The sequence below is a fragment of the Lathyrus oleraceus genome, chromosome 7 (assembly GCF_024323335.1).
Source record: "Lathyrus oleraceus cultivar Zhongwan6 chromosome 7, CAAS_Psat_ZW6_1.0, whole genome shotgun sequence".
Lineage (NCBI taxonomy): Eukaryota > Viridiplantae > Streptophyta > Magnoliopsida > Fabales > Fabaceae > Lathyrus > Lathyrus oleraceus.
Window position 1 is genome coordinate 168994964 of NC_066585.1, and position 25859 is coordinate 169020822.

The 25859-nt window shown below is 36.3% G+C and overlaps 1 protein-coding gene across 2 annotated transcripts; it reads left to right on the forward strand.

The window, feature by feature from the left end:
• Positions 1-3074: 3074 nt before the first annotated feature.
• On the forward strand, positions 3075-5559 carry LOC127104993 (uncharacterized). 2 transcript variants are annotated; one of them, XM_051042142.1, is made up of 6 exons: positions 3075-3211; positions 3329-3684; positions 4062-4186; positions 4347-4667; positions 4766-4935; positions 5022-5559. In XM_051042142.1, exons 2-6 carry the CDS (start codon positions 3349-3351, stop codon positions 5438-5440), a joined length of 1371 nt encoding a protein of 456 aa, XP_050898099.1. In that variant the 5' UTR covers positions 3075-3211; positions 3329-3348; the 3' UTR covers positions 5441-5559. The 2 variants fall into 2 exon arrangements, with proteins under 2 accessions (XP_050898099.1, XP_050898100.1); XM_051042143.1 differs by having other exon boundaries at positions 3098-3206.
• The last annotated feature ends 20300 nt before the right edge of the window (positions 5560-25859 follow it).

A 25859-nucleotide genomic window follows, 5' to 3' on the forward strand; every position in this document is an offset into this window, starting at 1 on the left:
GATAAGGATCCCTCATAGGGATCTAGCATTTTGATCGCCTTAAAGGGAGGAAAGGATCCCTCGTAAGGATCCAACATTTTGATCACCTCAAAGGAAGGAAAGGATCCCTCATAGGGATCTAGTGTTTTTATGGCCTTAAATGGAGGCAAGAATCCATCATATGGATCCAGTGTTTTGATAGCCTCAAAGGGCGCCAAGGATTCCTCGTTTGGATCCAACATTTGGATCGCCTCATAGGGAGGAAAATATCCCTCATATGGATCCAAAGTTTTGATCACCTCGTAAGGCGACAAGGATTCCTCGTAGGAATCTAGCATTTATGATCACCTCACAGGGCTGCGAGGATCCCACTATGAGGGTGCATCATCAGTGACTTCCTCACAAGGTAGTTTCTTTAAGTTTCTTACAAATAAAAATAGGAGAGATAAAAATACACACATAAATAATAAAGTGAGGATCCTCATTAAAAACCCTTGCCCCCTCACGAGGCACAAGGGAAATGAGTGTGTCCCAATAAAATGACACGTTCTTACAGACAACAAAGATATAATACTCTCTTGATAAAAAAAATAACCACAAAACACAACAATAAAGTGAATAATACATTAAGGAGTCTCCCCATTGAGCCTTCAGTCTCCTGTCTTCTCATTCTCTCAAGGGGGAGCCTCTTCCCCTTTGCGCGCTTCTTTTGGTGGCTTGATTTTTGAACCAACCTTCTTGGTATTTATGCCTAAGGTTCAAACCCTCTCTAGCTTGAAACTCTCTACGTAGCACTTCTTGGTGATCTCCTGGTCTTCGTGGATGACTTCAACCCACCCATCAGAGACCGGGTATTTCATGCATAAATATAAAGTAGATAAGATGACACTCAACTGATTAAAGTTGGTTGCCATATAATCATGTTATAAGAAGATGGAAAGTCTATTACCATATACATGATCTTGATCTCTTTGGCTTGTTCTCCGACTCCAAAGGTGACCCTCAATGTTATGTAGCATTTCACTTGTACTTGCTCCCTAAATAACCCAACTAGTGATCCTTTGAAAGCTTTTAGATTGCCTGGGTTGACGTAAAGTCTTTCAAACGCATCCCAGTAAAGGATATCAGCAGCGCTTCTCTGATCTACCAAAACTCTTCTTATTTCTTAATTATCGCACCTCATAGTGATGACCAAGGGGTCGTCCTTTTGGGGGTGGATATTTGTTTCATCCTTTTCTAAAAAGGTGATCTCGATCTCTAGCGTCTTCATCTCGCCTTCCTTTAGCTCTTTGGGGAGACCTCTATATTTAATACTTGGAAGGCATATCTTTTTCAAGAGGAGCTAGTCTTCCCGCCCCTAACAAACCCTCTTACAATAGTATTGAGCGTATGGCGTACGACTAAGTCGCCCTCATCTTTGGATGACTCTTTTCCCTTTATAGGCTTGGGGCTTCCTGCATCGTCCCGCCAACGGGAGTTGGAACCTTTGACATACTTCTTAAGGTGTCCCTTTTGGATCAGCCGCTCGATCTCCTTCTTACGCTGATATCATTTTTTTGTGTGGTGTTCTTTAACTTTATGAAACTTACACCATTTTCCTGCCTCAGGCCCCATAACACCCGCCTTGGGTATGGAAGCACGGGGATATTACGTAACTGGAGAACCTCCCACTAGATTTGTTCAAGGCGAGTGTTTAGGGGTGTAAAGCTCTCCACGACCTTGCCACCTCGGTTGAATGCAGCTTTGTCGTTGATGGGCGATGTGTACGTGTTCTTCTGTAAGTGTTGTGAGACTTCGAAGCTAGGTAGATAGTCTTTTACATCTCAGACCTTCTCCTAAACACTACTTTCTCCACCCTTTATGTAGCAGTTTTCCCTTGTGACCATCTCTGCTAACGAAGATGTTGGCCATTAGGCGAAAGGCATGTTGAAGTGTCATGCTATGAGACCATTATGAAACGCCCCCACGGACATTTCTTGGTTCGGGTGGACGAATCTTATGGTGGCTTCATTGAAACAGGTGAGGTATTCCATCAGCGATTATGAGGGCCCCTATTAAATGTTAATCAGACTAGTGGTGGACAACTTCATGTGTTGACTAGTTGCGAACTAGTGTACGATTTTCTTTACAAACTCTTGGTAGTTGGTGATGAAAGTTCGGGCTAGGCTCATATACCATTGTAAGGTTGCATCATTGGAAGTGCCAGATAATAGCTTTCACTGCAGCAATCAAACTTTGCCAAGGTGTTTCCCATTTTTCGTTTGAAAGTTCCATCTCATCTATAGGGGTAGCCATTGTCCTCCAACATTTGATTCTGGAAGCGTTGTTCATCCATGGTAGTGTGCATTTCCGCCATGATGTCGAGATCACATCTACCTTCAATATCCTCATGTGTGGGGGATTGTGGTCTTCTAGCAATCATGACTGGAAGCAACTAGGTCTACAAATGGAGCTTTTTGTGACTACCGAAGTGGTGATGGTAATGAAAGGTGTTGCCCAAGTTAATTTTATCAGGAGCTCGTAGTGGGTGTCATTGTACTTATCAAAAAGTACATAATGTGTGGCACCCCTATGCTGGTAGGGTGGCCAGAGGCCTTAGTGATTTTTTATGGGTTAGGGCTTGCTCACGGTGGTGAGAAACCGTGTTTGGTGGTATTTTCGGCTATGAAGAGAGCAAGCTTACGCGAGGTGAGAAACATTGTATTCTTGGGTATTTTATGTACGTAGTGAGTTCCCTCTTTCTCACTCTGTAGGTGATGTATTTATAGAGAGGCTTATGGGCCTAGGTTTACGGAACTCCTAAAAAATAGTAATCGCTCCACCTTAACTAGATAGATTGTTGACAACCTATTTTTTAGAAAGTCATGTACATGACTTCACATATATAATTATGGACTAAGTAAGTATTGTTGTTCATGTTTCCACTTAGGACAAATCCTCTGGTACGTGAGAGTGATGCATTATGTGGCAGACGTCTAATGAGATAAGACATATCTCGCGCCAGATGGGGACCCTAACAAATATATCACTTCAAATATAAATCTCTCATAATAAAAAATATTTTATTTAAAATTCCACTCATAAATTAAATTTTAAAAAGAATTATGCATAACCAAAACAAAAAGATAAAAGGGTTAGCCGTAAATGGCACATATCAAAATCTATTGGGTACACCTATCATAGCATAGGGTTGAAGGGCGAGGACACCTGTGACACTCAGTATAAGGGTCAGGTACCCTTTCTCTTTCCCTCTTATGTTTTTTCTTCTTCCCGTGTTATATAGAAGCATCTGTACTCTAACAAACTCACCCTAAAATGACCTAACAAAAATTCAAAATTTAATCTTTAGGCAAAAAACTGAATCCAGTTATGGGAGATGGTATCGCAGTTCAGAGCACAAGTAATTCGATTAAGGGTAATAAGGATAAGAAAAAGAAGAAGAAGAAGAAGAATAGAGGTGGAAGCAAGAAGAAGATGACCCACGAACAAGTTTTGGCTTTTAAGTCGGTCACTGAATGGGTTTTTCTGGAACACCCTTCTTCTTCTTTGGCTTTGGCTCCTTCATCTCTTGTCGATGATTTTGGGGTACAGAAGCCTGTTGGGAAAAATGGTGACAGAGTCCTCTTTGAATTGCACTCGCACTCTAAATGTAGTGATGGGTTTTTGTCTCCTTCTAAGGTTGTTGAGAGAGCTCACATGAATGGCGTAAGTTTTGTTTTGTTTTGTTTTTTCATTGTTCATCATAGTATTGCTTTTTGTTTATGTCTTTTAAGGTTGTTTCTTTCATTTTCATGTTTTGCTCATAGTCTAATTAGAATAAAACAAAAATTGTACTCAGATATAAGTAGCATGAATTTAGATGACACTCAATGGCTCTGTGATTTTGCAAATTATCACCTGTGTCGACGTTTTAGTGTCGTGTCATGTTTCTGGTGTTCGTGTTTCCGGTCTCCGTGCTTCATAGTATCTGATGTTCAAAACATCACACTATGGATCAATGTTTTGTATATTGTTTGAGGTTTTCTTGGTATGAAAAAGTAGCAGGTTCGTTTTTTTTAATTGACACTATTTGCTCATAACAGGTGAAAGTTCTTGCTCTAACAGATCATGACACTATGGCAGGCATCCCTGAGGCTGTAGAATCGGCTCGTAAATATGGCATCAAGATAATCCCGGGTGTTGAAATTAGTACAATATATTCTCCTAGGTAATTTTTAAAATCAAGATTCTTGATGTTTGTTAATTAGGTTGGTGCATAAGTTACCCGATTTACCGAGGAAAAGTGTGAAATTTATAAAACTATAATGTCAATTGTATTTAACATCCTTTTTCTCCAATGGTTCTGATGTTTGCGAATCTGTTGGCAGTGGAGACACAGACACTGAAGGAGAGGAACCTGTTCACATTCTAGCATATTATAGCAGTATTGGACCTTCAAAGTTTAAAATGCTGGACAAGTTTTTGTCAAACATAAGGGACGGACGTTACCTTCGAGCTAAGAACATGATCTTAAAACTGAACAAGCTAAAAATGGCTCTTAAGTGGGAGCAAGTTTGTAGGATTGCAGGCAACGGAGTTGCTCCCGGAAGGCTCCATGTAGCCCGTGCTATGGTTGAAGCAGGTTACGTTGAAAATCTCAAACAAGCTTTTGCCCGATATCTTTTTGATGGTGGACCTGCTTACTCCAAGTAATATTGCGTTGCCTTCAGATATTGATTGCTAGTTACTAGTTGTGTAGTTAAGAAAAATGGTTTGGCATCGTATGATATGGTGGTTGTTTTTTCAGGGGAAGTGAACCTGATGTGGAGGAAGCAATAAAAATGATTAGCGATACCGGGGGTGTCTCCGTTCTTGCTCATCCGTGGGCTTTGAAAAACCCTGTTGCCATTGTCAGGAGGTTAAAAGAAGCAGGCCTTCATGGGATGGAGGTCTACAAAAGTGATGGAAGGCTCGCAGGTACATTAATATGTCAAAACGGTGATATAGCTTAGAATTATCGTCTTTTTTAGTTTTGTTCTTGAATGTTGATTTTTTATACGCAGCATATAGCGACCTGGCGGATACCTACGGACTTCTGAAAATCGGAGGAGCAGACTATCACGGAAGAGGAGGACACCATGAATCTGAACTGGGAAGTGTGAACCTTCCGGTACTAGTTTTGCATGACTTTCTTAAGGTAGCTAGGCCTATATGGTGCAATGCTATAAGGGAAATATTGGAGTGTTATGCTGAGGAACCTTCTGATACAAACCTAGAAACGATTACAAGGTTTGGTAGAAGCCGGGTTTTTAAGGGAGGTTCAACCTTGAATTATGGACAAGATTTGATTGATCATTGTTTACCTCTATGGTTGAGTAGCCAAGAGATGGAAAATGAAGAGTTTGAAGCTATCAAGTTGAAGCTTTCCAATGTTTCTTCTTCTACTAGTGAGAGAGGAATTCAGGTTCTTATAGAGACTTAGAAGTTGTGTATTCTATTCTCTAACATAATTTTGTTAATCATTTGCAGTATTTTTGTTTCTTAATCTTATTGTTAAATTTTCTGGTCAAGTTTAATTGTGCATTGATTTTTTTTGTTGAAGTATTTCTATGATCATTGAGCCAATATTTCTGATATTATTGTTGTATCTTTTAGAAAATACTGTATATTCAAACTATTGCTTTGAGCCAATATTTAAATATGTATTTGGACCATTTAAATATGTTGTTTTTTCTTTGCTTTTAATCTTTATATACATACTAGCCGTCTCCTCGGACGGATACATTTTGTTAAATTATTATTAATAAATATATATTATAAAAAATAATTTAAGTATTACATATTGATTGTGTTTTTGTAAAAAAATATCAACAATTTAAGAGTTGTATTTTATGAAAATATAATATTTTATATTTAATATAATTAACAAAACTTGCAAAGTATAAAAGTATAAACAAAAAATCATATACTAATATATCTTTTACAAATCAACTTATCTTTCATACATAAATGATAGAATTTAAAGTTAAAGCTAAAAAAGAAGTAGGCAAATAATATTTTAGTCCATAATTGTATGTGGGAAGTCATATTGATATATTAGTTGAAATATTAATACTTGAAATATTAAATATTTCAACTATTAATATTTTAACTATTTAATATTCATTTAATAATTAATTTATTAAATATTTAATATTTTAAATATTAATATTTCAATTATTTCATATTTAAACTAATATTTTTAATAAATTGTTTATTAGTTAAAATATTAATAGTTAAAATATTTAATAAACTAAGTATTACTTAAAATATTAAATAGTTGAAATATTAAATATTTGAAATACTAAATAATAGAAATATTTAATAAATTAATTATTAAATAAATTAAATAATTTAAATATTGAATAGTTAAAATAATAATAAAATAAATAGTTGAAATATTAATAGTTAAATACTGGATACTTGAAATACCAATTAATTATTTAATGATATAAAATAATTAAACTATTTAGGTAATTCTAGATCATTTATGTGATATAAAAAGTTGTTGTAAAAAATTAAAAGATGTGTTGGTTTTATAGAGGGACTCAGACAAAAAAAAATATGGATCAAATTCAAAAATTTGCTAATTTACACTAATCAATAGACTATTTTAAGCTTTAATTTTATTTATTCATTTTTTTAAAATATAAATAATAAAATTTGAACTACTTTTTAATTTAACGAAGAACGCAGAAAAAGATTAAATTTTAAAATATATTTTATTTGAAATAAAAATATAATTGACTATTGTTCGTTTTATAATTAACTAACTCATTTAAAATTGACATGTGTATTTAAATACATTTTATATTGTATTAAATTGGATAACACTCAATAACGGTGCACACAACTAATTTAATTTTTATTTCATGAGGCACTATAAGGATAATATCTATTTTATTTTAATCAATAATTATTTTTATTTAAGAGGCAATTTTTTTTATTTTTAAATGTGATTTTTTTCTCCATTTCACGGATCATTTTTATATGATTATTTAATACAATTGAACTTATATGATCATTGTTTATTTTACAATTAACTAACATATTATAATTTGATTTTTTTTTCAAAATAACCAATTTTTTCAAAAATAAATAAAAAATAACCAATTATTAAAAAAAAACCAAAATAACCAAGTTTGATAGAGGATGCGCCAGATGAATTAGTGCATCCCCAAACCCTAAAGAGGAGACGCCAATAGCATTGGCGCATGCATTGGGCTCCTCATGAGGAGGCGCCAATGCTAGTGGCGCCTACATTGGTCCTCATGAGGAGGCGCAAATGCTAGTGGCGCCTTAGTGTGTTTTGGTTGTGTGAGCGTCAATTCATCTGGCGCCTGCATGTGATGGTTATGTGGGCGCCAATCCCTCAGGCGCCCACAAGTTTTGTATAATTGATGTTCCGTCTCTATAAATACCACGCCTTGGATACAATATTTTTCACTCAAACTCATCTCCTAAAACCATAATTTGTCTAGTTCAACCATCAATTTCAATTCTCTCTGTTTCAACAATGTCTGCATACATTCAGAAACGAAATGCTGATGTAATATTTTCTGCCGTTGCGGCTCCGATACAGGTTCGACTTTGGAACACAAATACGTTTGAACGTATTAATCGGACGTTGTACAGTTGGTTAGAGGGAGAAATTGGATAGGGTGAACAGGTTAGAAGAATACAATGACTTGTGTCCACGTTCAACCAACACAGAGAAGTGCGCGAATGGGTGGATATTAAGACCGACCAAGACGCTCGTAGGATGATGCATTACATGTTCAAAATTATTTTGATGGATGTAATTGCATAGTTCTTGTATTGTATTTGTTATAATTATCTGTGTTACTGTTTATGTAATGGTACTTTCGTCACAGACGTCTAATTTGAAATAAATTTAGTTTTTCATATATTGCAATAGAGGTACATGTAAATTTATCGAGTTGTGCTCATTCCAACACTAGGACAGTTATTACGATTGTGACCTGGTTGACGGCATGAACTGCATAGTCTAACCATTTTGTTCGCTGTATCCATTTTGGTTCGAATCCGGGTGCTGTTAGGGCGACCCTTTTTCTTCCTTCGCATAACTTCGTTGTGCCAGACGATGTCCCTTTGATATTCTGGCCAATAATCCTCTTTTTCCACTACCGAAAAACTAATTTTATAAACATTTGAAAGGCTGGCGACTTTGTAAAGTTCAGATAGCAAGTAGGATGGATCCCTTCGAACCTTTGAGCATGCCGCAATGACATGGGATGAGGGGGTACTAAAGGCTTGGAACTTTTCGCAGTCGCACTAACCTCTATCTAGTTCGACTCTGTACTGTCCCATCGGTATGCCCTCATTGTGATCCATGGACTCAGCAACACTAAACCAACCTTTAGTTCGGTCAAATACCGTAACCACGTGTGTTTTTGCTTTGGTGGCTTCATGTCTGATGAATTTCATTGAAGCATCACTGAACAACTGTCCAGATTGCAACATTGAACTCCATTTTGAGCGTCTGGTTTCAAACAACGCCCCTAGCCTGAAATATGTAGCCTGCACCAAAGCGGTTATTGATAGGTTACGGATGCCTTTGAAGACAGAGTTCATTGATTCCACAAGATTTGTTGTCATGTGGCCCTAACGCTGACCGTTGTCGTATGCCATAGTCCACTTCTCCAACGGAATACTATCAATCCACCGTACCGCATCTTCGTTTGACAATCTTATTTCCTCGCGGTAGTGTTTGAAAGAAGGTTCTGATAATGTGTAACCTGCATTGAAAACCTTCTTCCGCAATGTCTTATCTTTGATTTCCCGCATGAAATTCTGAGCAATATGTCTAATACAGAACACATGCGTTGAAGGAGGATTTTGCCAGCCATTGTCAATGTTATTATATGCAGTGATGATTGAGGGGTGCCTGTCGGAGATCAAACACAAGTTAGGCTGAGGTGCAACGTGCAATCGGATATTTCTTAGAAAAAAACTTCACCCCTCAGCAGTTTCCCCTTCAACTAGGGCAAAGGCGATTGGAAAAATATTGTTGTTCCCATCTTGTGCCACTGCCATCAGTAACGTTCCTTTGTATTTTCCGTACAACCATGCACCATCAATTTGTACAATTGGTTTACAGAAAGAAAAACCTATGATACATGGTTGATACGCCCAGAATAGACGGTGAAATATTATATTTCCAACAGCACACATACCATCTGATGTATAGGCGGGCAATGTTTCCATCTTGACAATTGTTCCGGGAGCATAGTGTTTTAGAGTCAACAAGTATTTTCGAAGTTGTTTGTAAGACTCCTCCCAATTATCAAACACTTTTTCAACAACTTTTTCTCTAGCTATCCATGCCTTCCTATATGATGGAGTGTACTCGTACTCTGCCCTAATATGTGAGATTATTGTACTCACCTTTAACGACGGATTATCGTCAATGACAGACAATATTTCATCACATATTAGCTGAGAGCTTAATTTACGATGATCCTGCATTGGGTTTGTCAGCATGCATGTGTGATCTGGACCCATTGATCCAATGTCCCAAGACTCGCTCCTCTTCCGGTACGAAGCTGACAACCTAAAAAGGCAGTGCTCATTCGGACAATAAACTTTATACCTCGATGCGTCAGTTCTGTCATTTCTGAAATCAGCTGATAGTTGCATGTGGAATTTCTTAATGGCTTTTACACATTCCTCTTTTGTGTGAAATGTGTCTCCTTGTTTCATAGATCCTTGCATCTGCACGTAAGGATTGTACCATACATCTGCCGAAGGTTCATCTGAACCCAAATTTAACCTTGTCATGTGTTGGGGTGGGCAGTATACATGACTTGTTGGTATTGGCTCCTCTTCCTCTTCAGCGTTCATCATCGAATCAACCATGATCTCAGGTTCCTCTTCTTCGTCGTCTGGAACATTCACCTCAGCTTGTTCGTCATCAGTCTCACAAAACACTTGTGACTGATCAATGTACTGAGACACCTGTTGTTGATGTGGTAATATATACAACTCTATATCGTTGTAACCGGATTGTTCGTGACTGACAAACATATGTTGAACATCATCATCATCTCAAATCTTCTTCTGATAAAATTTTACCTGGTTTTCTGCAAACCAAACCGGATTTTTATAGATGATTTGACCCATATTACTGCACTGCAATTTCTTTTCTATTCTTTGTTTCACATGTGAAAATTTTGATCATCGATTTATTGTAAACCGAGTTACCTCTGTGTTTCAAAAACAAAAACCGAACAACTGATGATCAAATATTTCACCTTCGACATGGCCACTGATCATGTAATGTTGTGTGGAAGACATTTTGTTGAAATATTAAATATGTAGATAACTTGAATGGAATTGAATGCATTTCTAAGTTTTTCATCTGCACAACATAAATAGCTTGGTCATTACTAAGTTAGTCGTTGCATTGATAACTTGGTCATTGTCTATACAGACTTGACCATGCATGCAGTAGAAAGAATCAAGCATGCAGAGAAAAGAGTGACAAGAACACACATGCGTCAGGGAATCAAAGAATCTCTGAACCCTGAGCCCTAAGATTCCCACTTAGGCGCCCATTCCCTAGGCGCCATAAAGTAATTGAGGCGCCAAAGGGTTGGGCGCCTCTTCACAAAAAATGGCCTTAGGAGAGCCACTAGGAAGGGTGCCCATTCCCATTGCCCTACACTAAGGCGCCAAGAGGAAGGGAGCCTCTTCCTTGCATGTGAGGAATCACACGTAGGCGCCAAGAGGAAGGGTGCATCTTCCCTTGCATGTGGTTTTTTCACATGCGCCAAGAGATTCCTCACATGCTTTGTCTCACATGCATTCTGAAGTTTGTCATTCCCTTGTCTCCTTTTGCCATTCCATGCAACCAATCACATTTATTTTAGGTTGCAAACCTACTCACTCATTCATCTATAAATAGCCTCTCATATCAACAATATCAAATCATCTTCATCAATACTCAATTATATTCTTCTACCACACTCAAGCTTTGCAAAATCAAATCATGTCTTTGTTGACTATGGGCGATGAACACAGAAGCACACTCGAGAATATCTCGGCATTTGTATGTTATCTCTCTCTTTTTACTTTTTATGTTTTTAGTATTATACCTTTTTTATCTCTCTCTTTTTACTTTCTATGTTTTTCTTACTTCTTATAGATGTGTGTTTGTTGAGTATGTATTTCTTCTTCTAATTGTATTTTCTTACTTTTTTGTTATTATGATCTGAAGCAGTTTAGATGTCGTGTACATGAATATGTACCCCACGATCCTTTAATAGAACCATATATTAGAGGATGTGGATTTGGAAATCTACTAAACATTGTTTCATACTCGGTGGACTACAAGTTCATTCTGGCTTTGATGGAGAGGTGGAGACCCGAGACCCACACATTTCACCTTTTGACGACGAAACTGAGGGAGACACATCCGGTCAAGCAAGGGGGCAAGGTATAAATTTAAAATACCTAAAACAATATTATGCCAGTATAGTATTGTCCGATGATTCAACCGAGTATGAGAAAATAATAAAAGCTCGGTGTTATATTATGATTTCATTTGATAACTTTTTATTTCCAGAAAGTACAGGTAATTCTGTGAATATAATGTATTTACCTTTATTACGCAACATTAACAAGGTAAACACTTATAGTTGGGGGTTCAACTGTGTTGGCCCATCTATATAGTGCAATGTGTAGAACTGCAAAAAAGAATACCTGTACTTTTTTTTTCATGTGCGTATTTGCTTCAAGCTTGGGGGTGGTCAAGAATGTTGTCGCTCGCCTCGATAAATGAGCGCCCATTCGTGTTCCCGTTTGCGACCAAGTAAGTCTAACACTTTGTCATTCACCATTTAGTTAATTATATTTATTATTATAATTAACAGTAAATAATATTTTTCACTTCTTTTTTTATCTTAGGTGGTCAGTAAGGGGAATGAACTACAACAGGTGTCCGAAACACGCTATTGTAGTCTATCGATATCTATTGGACCACATTGGACATGACGATGTAATAATCCTACCCAACTATATTTTAATTTAAAAATACTTCTCAAATTAGTTTCCATCTAACCATTTCGTATTGTTTTACAGTTTGTTTGGAGGCCATATTTGGGTCTGAATCATGATGTGAACCATGATGATGATGCAGTTTGGACAACGAAGACACCGATTATCCGATTCACTACGGTGGAAATGCACCAGAGTGATCGGGTCAAACTGGAGTTCGAAATGCTACAACAGATTCCAGAATCTCCTACATGTTTGGGGAATTGGCATCAAAAAAGGGTTGATGCACAGTGGGATTATTCTGACTTGAGAGACTTTGCAAAAGACATGTGTCGTCAATGGAGGAATCGACGACAACACATCTTGAACGAACCAGTCATCCAAGGTGCAAGACCCACTCAACAATATATGGCATGGTTTAGGTCGGTAACAACTCAGCAATTTGTATCTGAGCCGCGGTATTTGATGGATCCACGCCAACTTGCTTCGTCATCGTATGCCCCACAATAATTCACCACCCAATACCAATGTGAACCCACCCAAACCCAACAACCAACCACACAACATCAACGGACCACATACACACAACAACCAAACACCCAACATCGCAACTCGTTCATGCCAACCACTCAACAACCAACCATCCAACGTCGCATCCCGGTCATAGCACCCACCCAAACACAAAACCAAGAATCAAACCCCGCATCCACAACCGTCTACAGCCCAGATAATTCATATGGGTCACTTCATCGTAGCCCCCCACCGATGAACACCCAACCATTATTTAACTATAGTACGCCACAAGAACCATTGCTTTGTTTCCAAAACGACTCAATGACCCAATTTGGGCAATTATGTCGTCCCCAATTCACCCAACCCCAACGCCCTAACTACGATGACATGGGCACCGAACTCCATTACGGAAGCGCCGTTGGCCAGAGCCCCTCAGGATATTGGGAGCAAATGATGACAGATTTGTCAAATACCGCTGGAACTTTCGTCGGACCTTCCAACCAGTCATCGCTCGATCAGGTCAGCATCCAAAGACCACAAACACCTCAAGAAAATCGTGGGAGACCTCGGAGACAAACTAACGCACCAGGATATAGAACCGGAGGACGTTATAATCGGGCCGGTCATTAGTTTATTGTCAGTCCAATGTAACAAATTATTACATATTCAATGAATTTATTTTTTTCATTACTATTTCTTATTTATTAAATAATAAAAATTAAATATTAAAAATTAAAAAAATTAAAAAAACTAAAAAAAATTAAAAAATATATATCAGGGGGTGTATGCGCCAGATGAATTGGCGCATACACCAACCAAAACACATTAAGGCGCCACTAGCATTGGCGTCTTCCCATGAGGCCCAATGTAGGCACCACTAGCATTGGCGCCTCCTCATGAGGAGTCCAATGCATGCGCCATTGCTATTGGCGCCTCCTCTTTAGGGTTTGCGGATGCGCCAATTCATCTGGCACATCCTCTACCAAACTTGGTTATTTTGGTTGTTTTTTTGAATAATTGATTATTTTCGATTTTTTTTTTGAAAAAATTGGTTATTTTGAAAAAAAAATCTTATAATTTGATATGTGTATCTAAAAACATTTTATAATGTATCAAATTGAATATTACTCAATAATGATGCACACCATTAACTTTCCATTTCACATGTCAATATCAGGACAATACCTATTTTGTTTTAGTAACCAACTAATTAAAATAATGTTAAAATAGTTTTTATCGCATAATTATATTGAAATGCACATTAAAAATAATATTTATGCATATTTTTTGGTTTAAATTTAACTGGTTGTGTCTCGTGTCATTTCATGAAGTATTCCAATTATATTTTCAACATTACATACAAGTGAAAATGAGTGATAGTCAACCTCTACCAAATAACATCAAATTATCTTGACAGTAAGAATGAATTGATTCTTCAATTATATTATAATGAAAATATTGGAATACATAATAATACAAAATTTAGATCTATTAAAAATAATATTTATTTATGCATGATTTCTTGCATCAATCGAATTGATTATGTCATGTGCCACTTCATGAAGTCTTTCTTAATAATCAATAAAATCTCAAATTCTATGTGATCACTTATGTCCCTAAAAAACACCAACAAACATAAAAGTTAAGTGATAAATTTATTTAAAAAAACATGCATTGTGTTGATAGTAATTTGTGAAATGTATCATTTATTATCTTATTTATATGTTAATGTCTCGTCTATTATCAATCAATCATGTAAGAATTTTAAAAAAAAATGTTGTTATATCTCATGGAGATTTTCGTGACAATTATACAAAATATACAAATAAATACAATTAATACATATCATTTGTATCACATTAGAAATACGTTTTTTTCAGAAATATGGTTTACGAAGTCCATAGCATTAACAAATTTGCATGATGTTAGATGTAATAGTTTATCATTAGTTGTGTGAAAATATCACTTGAAACGTTGAGGTGGTGTTATGTTATGTTTGGTGGGAAAACATTGATCTTTCAATAAAATAAATCTTATAAGTTATTAACCTCATTGACAATATTCATTAATGTTAAGCTGATTTATAGTATTTATTAATCGTTAAACTACAATGATTTGTGATTTTTTTTAAAATAACCATTATTTTTATAAAAAAATCCAAAATAATCATTATTTCAAAAAAGTTTTAAAAAAACCACCTTTCAAAACAGATGCGCCGGTTGAACTGGCGCGTCTATTTTGCATTAGGAAGAGGCGCCAGTATCACTGGCGCATGTTTTGGAAGCATTGAATGTTGGCGCCAAGTGAGATGGCGCATGCATTTTGGCCCATTAGGTGGCGTCAATGCTTCTAGCACCTACATGTCTTGACATGTGTGGCGCCTAGCCCTTTCACGCATGCATTTTCTTACTTCTCTATAAATACCTCGCCCTGTATGCAATATTTTTCACACAACTCTTACCCTACAACCACATTTTCTTTCATTCAACTTCACTCTCCTTCAAATTTTTGAGTTTTACCATGTCAGAATACATTCACAAGCGAAATGCCGATTTAATCTTTTCCGCCGTTGCGTCTCCGATAAAGATTTGACTTTGTAATATAGAACCGTTAGAATGTCTTAATCGGACGTTGAATAGTTGGTTAGATGGAGAAATTGGAAATGGTGAAAGGATTAGAAGAATCCAATGGCTTGTGTCCATGTTCAACCGAAATAGAGAAGTGTGTGAATGGGTGGATATTAAGACTGACGGAGACGTTCATAGGATGATGCATTACATGTTCAAAATTATTTTGATGGTTGTAATCGCTTAGTTATTGTATTTTAATTATTTTAGTGATTTGTGTTATTGTTTATGTAATGGTATTTCCCCACAAACTTATAACATGAAATAAATTTAGTTATTCATATATTGCAACAGAGGTACATGTGAATTTATCTGGTTATGTTCGTTCCAACATTAGGACAGTTAGTACGGTTGTGACCTGGATGACGGCATGAACTACATAGTCTAACCATTTTGTTCGTCGTATCCATTTCGGTTCGAATGCGGGTGCTGTTTGGGCGATCCTTTTTCTTCCTTCGCATAACTTCGTTGTGCCAGATGATGTCCCCTAGATATTCTAGCCAGTAATCCTCTTTTGCCACTACGAAAAAAATAATTTTATAAACATTTGATAGGTTGGTGACTTTGTAAATGTTAGATAGCAAGTAGGATAGATCCCTTCGAACCTTTGAACATGTCGCAATGACATGAGAGCAGGGTGTACGAAAGGCTTGGAACTTTCCGCAGTCGCACCAACCTCTATCTAGTTCAACTCTGTACTATCCCATCGGCATGCCCTCATTGTGATCCATGGACTCGGCAATACTATACTAACCTTTAGTGCGGTCAAACACCGTGACTACATGTGTGTTTGCTTTGGCAGCTTCATGTCTAATGAATTTCATTGAAGCATCACTGAACAACTGCCCAGATTGCAACACTGAACTCCATTTGAAACGTCTGGTCTCAAACAACGCCCCTAGCCTGAAATATGTTGCATGCACCAAAGCCGTTATAGGTAGGTTGCAGATGCCTATGAAGACAGAGTTCATTGATTCCACAAGATTTGTTGTCATGTGGCCCCAACGTTGATTGTTATCGTATGCCCTAGTCCATTTCTCCAATAGAATATTGTCGACCCACCGTACTACATCTGCGTTTGACAACCTTATTTCTTCGCGGTAGTGTTTGAAAGAAGGTTCTGATAATGTGTAACATGCGTTGACAACATTCTTCCGCAATGTTTTATCTTTGATCTCCCGCATAAAATTCTGAGCAATATGTCTAATACATAAGACATGCGTCGAAGAAGGATCTTGTTAACCATTATCAATGTTATTATATGCACTGATGATTGAAGGGTGTATGTCGAAGATCAAACATAAGTTAGGTTGAGGTGCAACGTGCAATTTGAGATTTCTTAGGAAAAAAACTCAATCCCTCAGCAGTCTCCCTTTCAACAAGGGCAGAGGCGATTGGAAAAATGTTGTTGTTGTCATCTTGTGCCACTGCCATCAGTAACATTCATTTGTATTTCCCGTACAACCATGTACCATCAATTTATATAATACGTTTACAGAAAGAAAAACCTATGATGCATGGTTGATACGCCCATAAGAGACGGTGGAATATTCCATTTCCAATAGCACACGTCCCGTCTGGTGTATACACGGGCAATGTTTCCAACTTGACAATAGTCCTGGAGCATACTGTTTTAGAGCCAACGGCTATTTTGGAAGATTTTTGTAAGACTCCTCCCAATTGCCATACACTTTTTCAACAACCTTTGTCCTAGTTATCCATGCCTTCCTATATGATGGAGTGTAGTGGTATTGTGCTACAATATGTGAGATTATGATACTCACCTTTAACGACGGATTGTCTCCAATGACAGACAATATTTCATTGCATATTAGCTGAGAGCTTAGTTTCCGATGGTCTTGCATTGGGTTTATCAGGATGCATGTGTGACTGGACCCATGGATCCAATCTCCCAAGAACCGCTCCTCTTCCGATACGAAGTTGACAACCTGAAAAGGCAGTGCTCATTCGGACAATAAATTTTGTACCTCAATGCATTAGTTCTATCAACTCTGAAATCAGCAGATAGTTCCATGTGAAACTTTTTAATGGCTTTTACACAATCTTCTTTTATGAGAAATGTGTCTCATTCTTTCAAAGATCCTTGCTTTACACATACGGATTGTACCATATATCTAATGAAGGTTCATCGGAACCCAAATTCAACCTTGTCATGTGTTGAGGTGGACACTATACATGACTAGCTGGTAATGACTCCTCTTCTTTATCAATGTTCACCATTAAATCAACCAAAATCTCGACTTCTTCTTCTTTGTCATCTACAACATTCAACTCAGCTTGTTCGTCATCATCAGTTTCACAAAACACTTGTGATTGATCAATAAACTGAGACACTTGTTGTTGTTGTGGTAATATATACAACTCTATATCGTTGTACCTAGATTGTTCGTGACTGACAAACATATGTTGAACATTGTCATCATCTAAATCTTCTTCTAATAAAACTTCACCTGGTTTTCTGCAAACCAAACCGGATTTTTATAGATGATTTGCCCCAGAGGGCTGCACTACAATTTCTTTTTTATTCTTTGTTTCATATGTGGAAAATTTGATCTTCGATTTATTGTAAACCGAGTTACCTCTGTGTTGCGAAAATAAAAACCGAATAATTTATGCTCAAATATTTCACCTTCGATATGGGCACTGATCATGTAATGTTGTGAGGAAGACATTTTTTTAAATCTAACTTTAGCCTTTATTTTGATATGTATGGTTACTGGAGGTGAATGAATTGATATGTTATTCTAATGCACTTAAATAGGGTAAACGTTGAATGCATTGATCATCCAATTCATCTACACAGACAAGACAATGCAATAAAAAGAATCCATGCAGAGACAAGAACACACAATGCATGCGCCTGGTAGAATCTCTGCACACACAAAGCATGCGCCTGCACACAAGAATCTATGCCCTAATAGTCCAAACAGGCGCCCATTCCCTAGGTGCATAAAGCAACCTAGGCGTCATTAGCATGGGCGCCTCTTCATGCATAAAGCAACTTAGACGCCATAAGCATGTGAATATTCACATGCATGTGCCACTTTCCTTGGCGCATGTGACCTTGCATGTGAATATTGCATGCATGCGACTAAGGCTATGGCGCCTCCTACATTTTGCCATGCATGCATCCAATCATATGCTGCGTAGGTTGCAAACCTAGTAAGACTTCCTCATCTATAAATAGGGCTTCAAATCACAACATATAATCATCTACAACACTAACATTCAATCTCTGCAACACTTTTTCTTTACCACACTCTTTCTCTTCCACATTCAAGCTCTACAACACTCAACCTCTGCAGCATTATGTCTTTGTTAACTATAGGTGATGCACGCAGAGGAACACTCGAGAATATCTCAACATTTGTATGTTATTACTCTCTTTTTACTTATTTCATATTTATTTTGTATATCTTTCTTATCTATGTTTTTATTATATATTACTTCTTCTTATTGTATTTCTTACTTTTGTTTTATTAAGGTTGGTCAAGAATGTTGTCACTCGCCCCGGTAAACGAGAACACATTCATGTTCCCGTTTGCAACAAAGTAAGTTTAACACTTTACCATTTAATTAATTATACTTTATATTACAACTAACTGAAAATAATATTTTTCATTTTTTTATGATCTAAGTGGTTAGTTAGAGGGATGAACTACAATAGGTGTCTGAAACACGTTATAGTAGTCTATCGTAATCTATTAGACCACATTGAACCAGATGATGTAATACTCCTACACAACTCTATTTTAATTTAAAAATACTTATCAAATTATTTATCATCTAATCATATCATATTGTTGTACAGTTTATCTGGAGGCCATATTTGGGTCTTGTTCATCAGGTTAACCATGACGATGCTATAGTTTGGACAACAATGACACCAATTATCCGCTTCACTACTATGAAGATGCACCAGAGTGATCGGGTAAAACTGCAGTTCGACATGCAGCAACAGATTCCATAACCTTCGACGTGTTTGGGAGATTGTCCTCAAAAAAGAGTTGATGCCCAATGGGATTATTCCGAATGGAGAGACTTCGCAAAAGAGATATGTCGTTAATGGAGGAATCGACGACAACACATCTTAAACGAATCAGTCATCCATGGTGCAAGACCAACTCAACAATATATGGCATGGTATAGGTCGGTAACAACAAAACAATTTTATGTCTGAGCCACGGTATTTGATTGATCCATGCCAACTAGCTTCGTCATCATACGCCCAACAACAAGTCCCCATCCAACACCAATGTCAAACCATCCAAAATCAACAACCAACCTCACACCATCAACCTACCACATACACCCAGCAATCAAACACCCAACTTCGCAACCCATTCATGTTATCCACCCAACAAACAAACACCCAATGTCACAATCCATTAATTCCCTTCACCTAACCACAAAACCAAGAATCAAACCCTACCCACCAACAACCATACGTATCAACCACAGTCGTCTATAGCCCGGATGATTCATATGGGTCACTTCATCGTAGCCCCCCACCAATGACCACTCAAACATCTCATCATCAAAACACCCAACCATTGTTTAACTATAATACACCCCTGGAACCAGTGCTTCATTTCCAAAATGAATCAATGTCCCAATTCGGGCAACTATATCATCCATAATCCACCCAACCACATCGACCTAACTACGATAACATAGGCACCGAACTCCATTACGGAAGCGCTGTTGGTCAAAGCCCCCGACTATTGGCAACAAATGATGACACATCTATCAAATACCGTTGGAACTTCCGTCAGACCTTCAAACCAGCCATCATTGGATCAGGTCAGTATGCAAAGACCCCAAACACCTCAAGAAAATCGTGGGAGACCTCGAAGACAAACTAACCCACCTGGATGTGGAACAGGGGGACGTTTCGATCGGGTCGGTCATTAAATTTTTGTCATTCCCATGTAACTTTTATTATATCATGAATAAAAAAAATTAACATTATATTTCATTATTTAATAAAAAAAAATCAAAATTTAATACAAAGGTGGATGCGCCAGATGAATTGACGCATACACCAAAGGGCAAATGCATGTGCCAGCTCACTTTGCGCCAGCATTCAATGCTTCAAAGCATGCGTCAGTGATGTTGGCGCCTCCTTCTAATATAAAATGGACGCGCCAGTTCATCTGGCGCATCTGGTTTGAAAGGTGGTTATTTTAATTATTTTTTTTGAAATAATAGTTATTTTAGATTTTTTTTTTTAAATAGTGGTTATTTTTAAAAAAAATCATGACTTGTACATAATGAAAAAAAGAATTTCTAGACAACACTCTTAGTCCCAAAGTTGTCAAAACCAACGGGCATGCCTAGTAAAATGATGTATATTTGATAAAAAAAAATCAACCATTCTATCTAATACGATGTAAAAATTAATAATAAAAAATCAATTTATAATCATATCTTCTTATCTTTGGATGGTCGTGGAGACTATTTTTTGAGACCTGCGAAAATTAGAATAAATAAATAAAATTATTATTCTCATTAATCCATTATAAAGTTGAATAATTTGTGCGATTAAATTGGACATTATAATGTTATTGAAATGTCATTTTTGAAGTGTAATTATTTTTAAACAAAAGGACAATTAATTGCTATCAGATTATTTTAATAGTTATATAGTTGATAGTTAATTATCTTTAATTGAAAGATGAATTTTTTATTTTTATATGTGAAAAAAAAAATTTAAAATTTTTTTTATTTCAAATTTATATGTGTATCTAAATATATTTTATATCGTATAAAATAAATTTATCCGTACGGGACGTACGAGTATTTTGCTAGTTATTATTAATAAATGGTGGTAGAGAAAAGAGTAAAATAAAATGAGATTGTGGTGATGATAACCTGATTATGGTGGTAGAGAGAGAATAAGTAAAATGAAATTGTGATATATAAAAAAAATTATTATGATTGTGTTTCAAATTTAAAATATAAATTAATTATTTTATTTGAATATGTTGGAAATCCACCAAAATCTATGGAGAATTTCAATCAATTTTGATGAATAAGATTGTTATCACCCACACAATACTGTGAATTATAAGTGTTATGAATACTCTATTCACATCTTTTATAAAAATAAGGGTTACTCCCTCTATTTATAGATTTAGGTTAACTTGGACCTCAAGTCAAAACCCAAAACTATAAAAGCCCAAAATAGCTAACACTACTAAAATAGACCTAAGTCGAAATCCTGTGTGAAGCAACATGCTTCGACACTTCGACACACTGACACAATTCAACATGTAACACCCCGATTTAATATCCGTATTTATTTATTAGGTGTTTATTTTAATTAATCATTATTTGGTGTGATAATTAATTAAATATGTGTTCAGGTGATTATTTGAATTATTTGAATATATATATTTATTTGAATAATTGAATTTTATGAGTAGAAATAGCAATGGTCTAGTAATGGGCCTAATTAATTAGAATGAATGGATAAGTGGATTAAGCCCATTATGAGTCAAAAAGATAGTAAGGGTTTTAGAGATTAGAGTTATTTTTGTAAAACAAGAGAAGAAGAGAGAATATAAGAGAGGAGAAGAGGAAACTAGAAGAAGAAGGACCTAAAGATTTCATCTATACTGAGGTAAGGGTGGGATTTCAAGTGGTCATGGGTAAACATAATGTATGTAATGTATGTGAGTTAGATATCATGAACTTAGGATTTGGGAATTTTGATTTTTGAGAAACCCTAACATGTGTTTATGTTTTAATCCATGAAATTGATGTTTATGTTATGCTATGATGTTTCTATATTGAATTACATGAATGGGTATCTGTATAGAACATGATTTGGTGTATAATTGCATGTTTGAGTTTTACTTGAAAATGGTTGATTTGAGATTTTGGTGAAAATTAGTGGAGCTTATAATCTTGTTTCTATGATCCTAATAGTTGTTATATGATATATATATATATATATATATATATATATATATATATATATATATATATATATATATATATATATATATATATATATATTATATATATATATATATATATAGGTTGTATAACTATTTATTTCATGAAAAATGATGGATTAATGTGGTTGTATGATGAAAATTCGTGTTGGACAGTAGCATTTTCGCAACAGCAGTTTTTCTGGTTTTTGACAGCATTTTCACAACAGCAAATTTTCTGGTTTTTGACAGCATTTTCGCCACAACAAATTTTCTGGTTTTTTGACAGCATTTTTAAAAACTTGTAATTTCAATAACTTTTGAACCCTAACTTTGTTTGAGGTGTCGTTTGGACCGTTACGAAGCTAAGAATATTATCTATAACGTGATATTAATTTTGATAATAGTAGATTAATATTTTATCAAAAGAATCCTAATATGGATGTATGTTGTATGTGTGGTGAATGTGAATGACATGTTTTCTATTGTTTGGCATGTATTGGATGGTTTTAGATGGATTTTGTGAAGAAACATAATATTTGAAATTATATATGTGATGGTGTAAATTGGTGAATTTTATGAATAACATGAATTGACTTGTTTGCTTTATGTTAATATGTTGTGATGAGATGATGAATGTTATTTGATGTATTGTTTGGGATTAAAGTCATGTTAGGTGTATGTTGTGCAAATGTTGGATGCGGTATGCTTATGTATGATTAAGGGGTTGTGATCGTCTTAATTGCATGAGTCTTGTTGTTGCACACTTACACTAGCATGAGTCTATGAGAGAGCAATGTTGGGTAATCTCACGTAGATTATTTGCTTGTCCCGAACCTAGCGTTGAATGGGGTTTGAAAGCTTAAGGTCGAATCGAGCTTTAGAGGTGGTTATCTAGTATATTTGAGAGACGCTCGGAAAGTCAAAAATGATAACGGATGGGATCCACGTGCATATCGCATTGAGTCACACATTGAGTCGCACATGTCAGTGTGAATTGCTGTTTGTATGATTATGTGATATAATTGTGTGGATGTGATTTTGGTAGATATGCATATACATGGATTTTAGGTGATCCATTTGATATGAATTGTTGATGTCTTGTTGATGTGATATGTGTGCATATTTGTGATATATGTGATGAAATGGTGACTTGTATAAGTTATGGAATCATGTGAAAGGTGTATACATATTTGATGATGATTTGTAAATGATGATGGATGATAATATGTACATGAAATCGATATGTTGTGAAATATGACTTTTGTACATCGTTTAGTATTTATAAATGAATACTTGTGGATTGTTGAGCCATGTCGTATGATGATAAACATGTGATTCTTTAATAAGATGATATGATGCATGTTTGTATGAAGCGTGACGAATTCTAATAATATATGTATGTTTGTTATACATTTCATATTATTATATTTTTATTTAATGATTTGAATGCTCACCCTTCTATTGGAATTATGTTCTATCGCGATATCGCTCAGGTACCGGAGATAGTGGTGCTTCACACAAGGATTAGATTCGGAGGCTAGTTCTTGTTGTGTTTTTACTAGGTAGTCTATAGTGCTCTGGTCATGTAACACTCGGGTTTATGGGATTATTTGTATTTGTTTTGATGTTGAGAGATATTATTGTGCTCTCTTTTATCTTGTTATTTGGATATGTTGGTTTTGATGTTGAGTGGCCTTCGAGCCCAAAACAATATTTTGTGGTAGATAATTTATGGGAATCATCACTATTTTCCATTTATGAAGAGAGATGTTATTCCGCTGTGTGAGTTTGCATGTTGGTTATTTGGTTTTGATTTAAAATTCGTGTTACTTGTATGTGACGATGACATGTGTTGTTTCTGGCAGAAGTAAATATGATGCCCTCGTGTATGCATGCTTTAATTTACTCTGATTATGCAATTGTATGGTGTATTTGAGTAGTAGTAATTTGGGGGTGTTACACAACACACTAGGTGGTTCGAGACTTCCTTGGTCTATCGAGCAACTTGCTTTGACACAAGGAATTACACTTCAACACTCCACCTAATTCATTGTGTCTAATCTATCTACATTCATCATAGCTCTTAGTCTTCTAAACACTTCGACCTGGACACCTTTCGTCATGATGTTTTCAATCTGATTCTCAGTTCTGCAGTGTTCCACGTTCGTCTTCCCATCTGTTATCTACTCTCGAAGATAATGGAACCTCATCTCGATGTGCTTGCTTCGACCATGTGCTATCGGATTCTTCGCCAAATTGATAGTTGACATGTTGTCGATCTTCATGGTAATTGCTCCATGATTCTTCGTTGTTATCTCTTCGACCAGATTCACCATTCACGTTGCTTGACATGCACAAAGAGAATCAGTTATGTATTCTGCTTCGCGCGACGATAATGCCACTACTAGCTCTTTTATCGAACTTCAAACAACTGGTGCACCATCTAGCATAAACACATAGCCATCTGTGGATTTCGATCCTCAGCATCACTACACCAACTCGAGTCGGTGTATCCCACTAATTTTCATTTTTTTCCTTCATGAGTTGTAGGAAACAAAATGCCATAGTCGAAAGTTCCTTTCAGATGCCTTAGCATCCTCTTCGTCGTTGCTAGATGTGATACCTTTGGCTTCTGCATGAACCTACTCACCATACCTACACTGTATGCTAAGTCAGACCTTGTATGACAAAGGTATCGAAGTGACCTAATAAGTATTCTATATTGGGATGGGTGACATCATCTTCATTTGAATCTTTCGGCAGTTGTAATCTAGGCTCAGCTGGAGTCGAAGTTGGGTTACAATCTTGCATCTCAAATCTCTTGAGTATTTCGCTTGCATACCTTATTTGATGCATCATCAAACCTCTACTACTCTTATAGAATTTGATGCCAAGGAAATATGAAATGTCACCTAGATCTGACATTTCGAATTCCTTGTTGAGATCACCTTTGAAGTCTTCGATCTCCTTCTTGCACCTACATGTTATCAACAAGTCATTGACATAGAGACATAGTATAAGAAATTCATTTTTGCTTCTTCTTACATATACTCCATGTTCAGATTTGCACTTCACAAATTCCTTCTCCATTAGAAATCCATTTATCTTCTTGTTCCAAGCTCTTGGAGCTTGTTTAAGTTCGTACAGGACTTTATGCAGCCTGTACAGCTTTCTTTCTTCGCCATGTTTCACAAACCCAGTTGGTTGTGCAACACAAACTTCTTATTATAAGGGGACATTAAGGAATGGACATTTCACATCCATCTGACACATCTTACAGTTGTTGATGTTTGCTAAACCAACAACCAACTTGATTGTTTCGATCCTAGCAACAGGTGCAAAAACTTCATCGAAGTTGATTCCTTCTTTCTGAAGAAATCCTTTCACCACAAGTCTCGCCTTGTGTCGAGTTACTTCTCCTTTGGGATTCAAGTTCACCTTGTATACCCACTTCACATTGATTGCCTTCTTGTCTAGTGTAAATTAGACAAGTGACCAAGTACTGTTGACTTCGATTGACTTCAGTTCTTCGTCCATTGCTTTCATCCACTTCGAATATTTCAATGCCTCATATGCATTGATAAGTTCACATCTGCGTAGAAAGCATAATGTACCAGCTCACCTTCTTCATTGACCACACCATCTGATGTAATCACACATTCTTGCAACCTTACAGGCATGTTTCTTGTTCTTTGAGGTCTGATTGGGCTTGCTTCACCTCTGACTTCTTCCTGTCGAA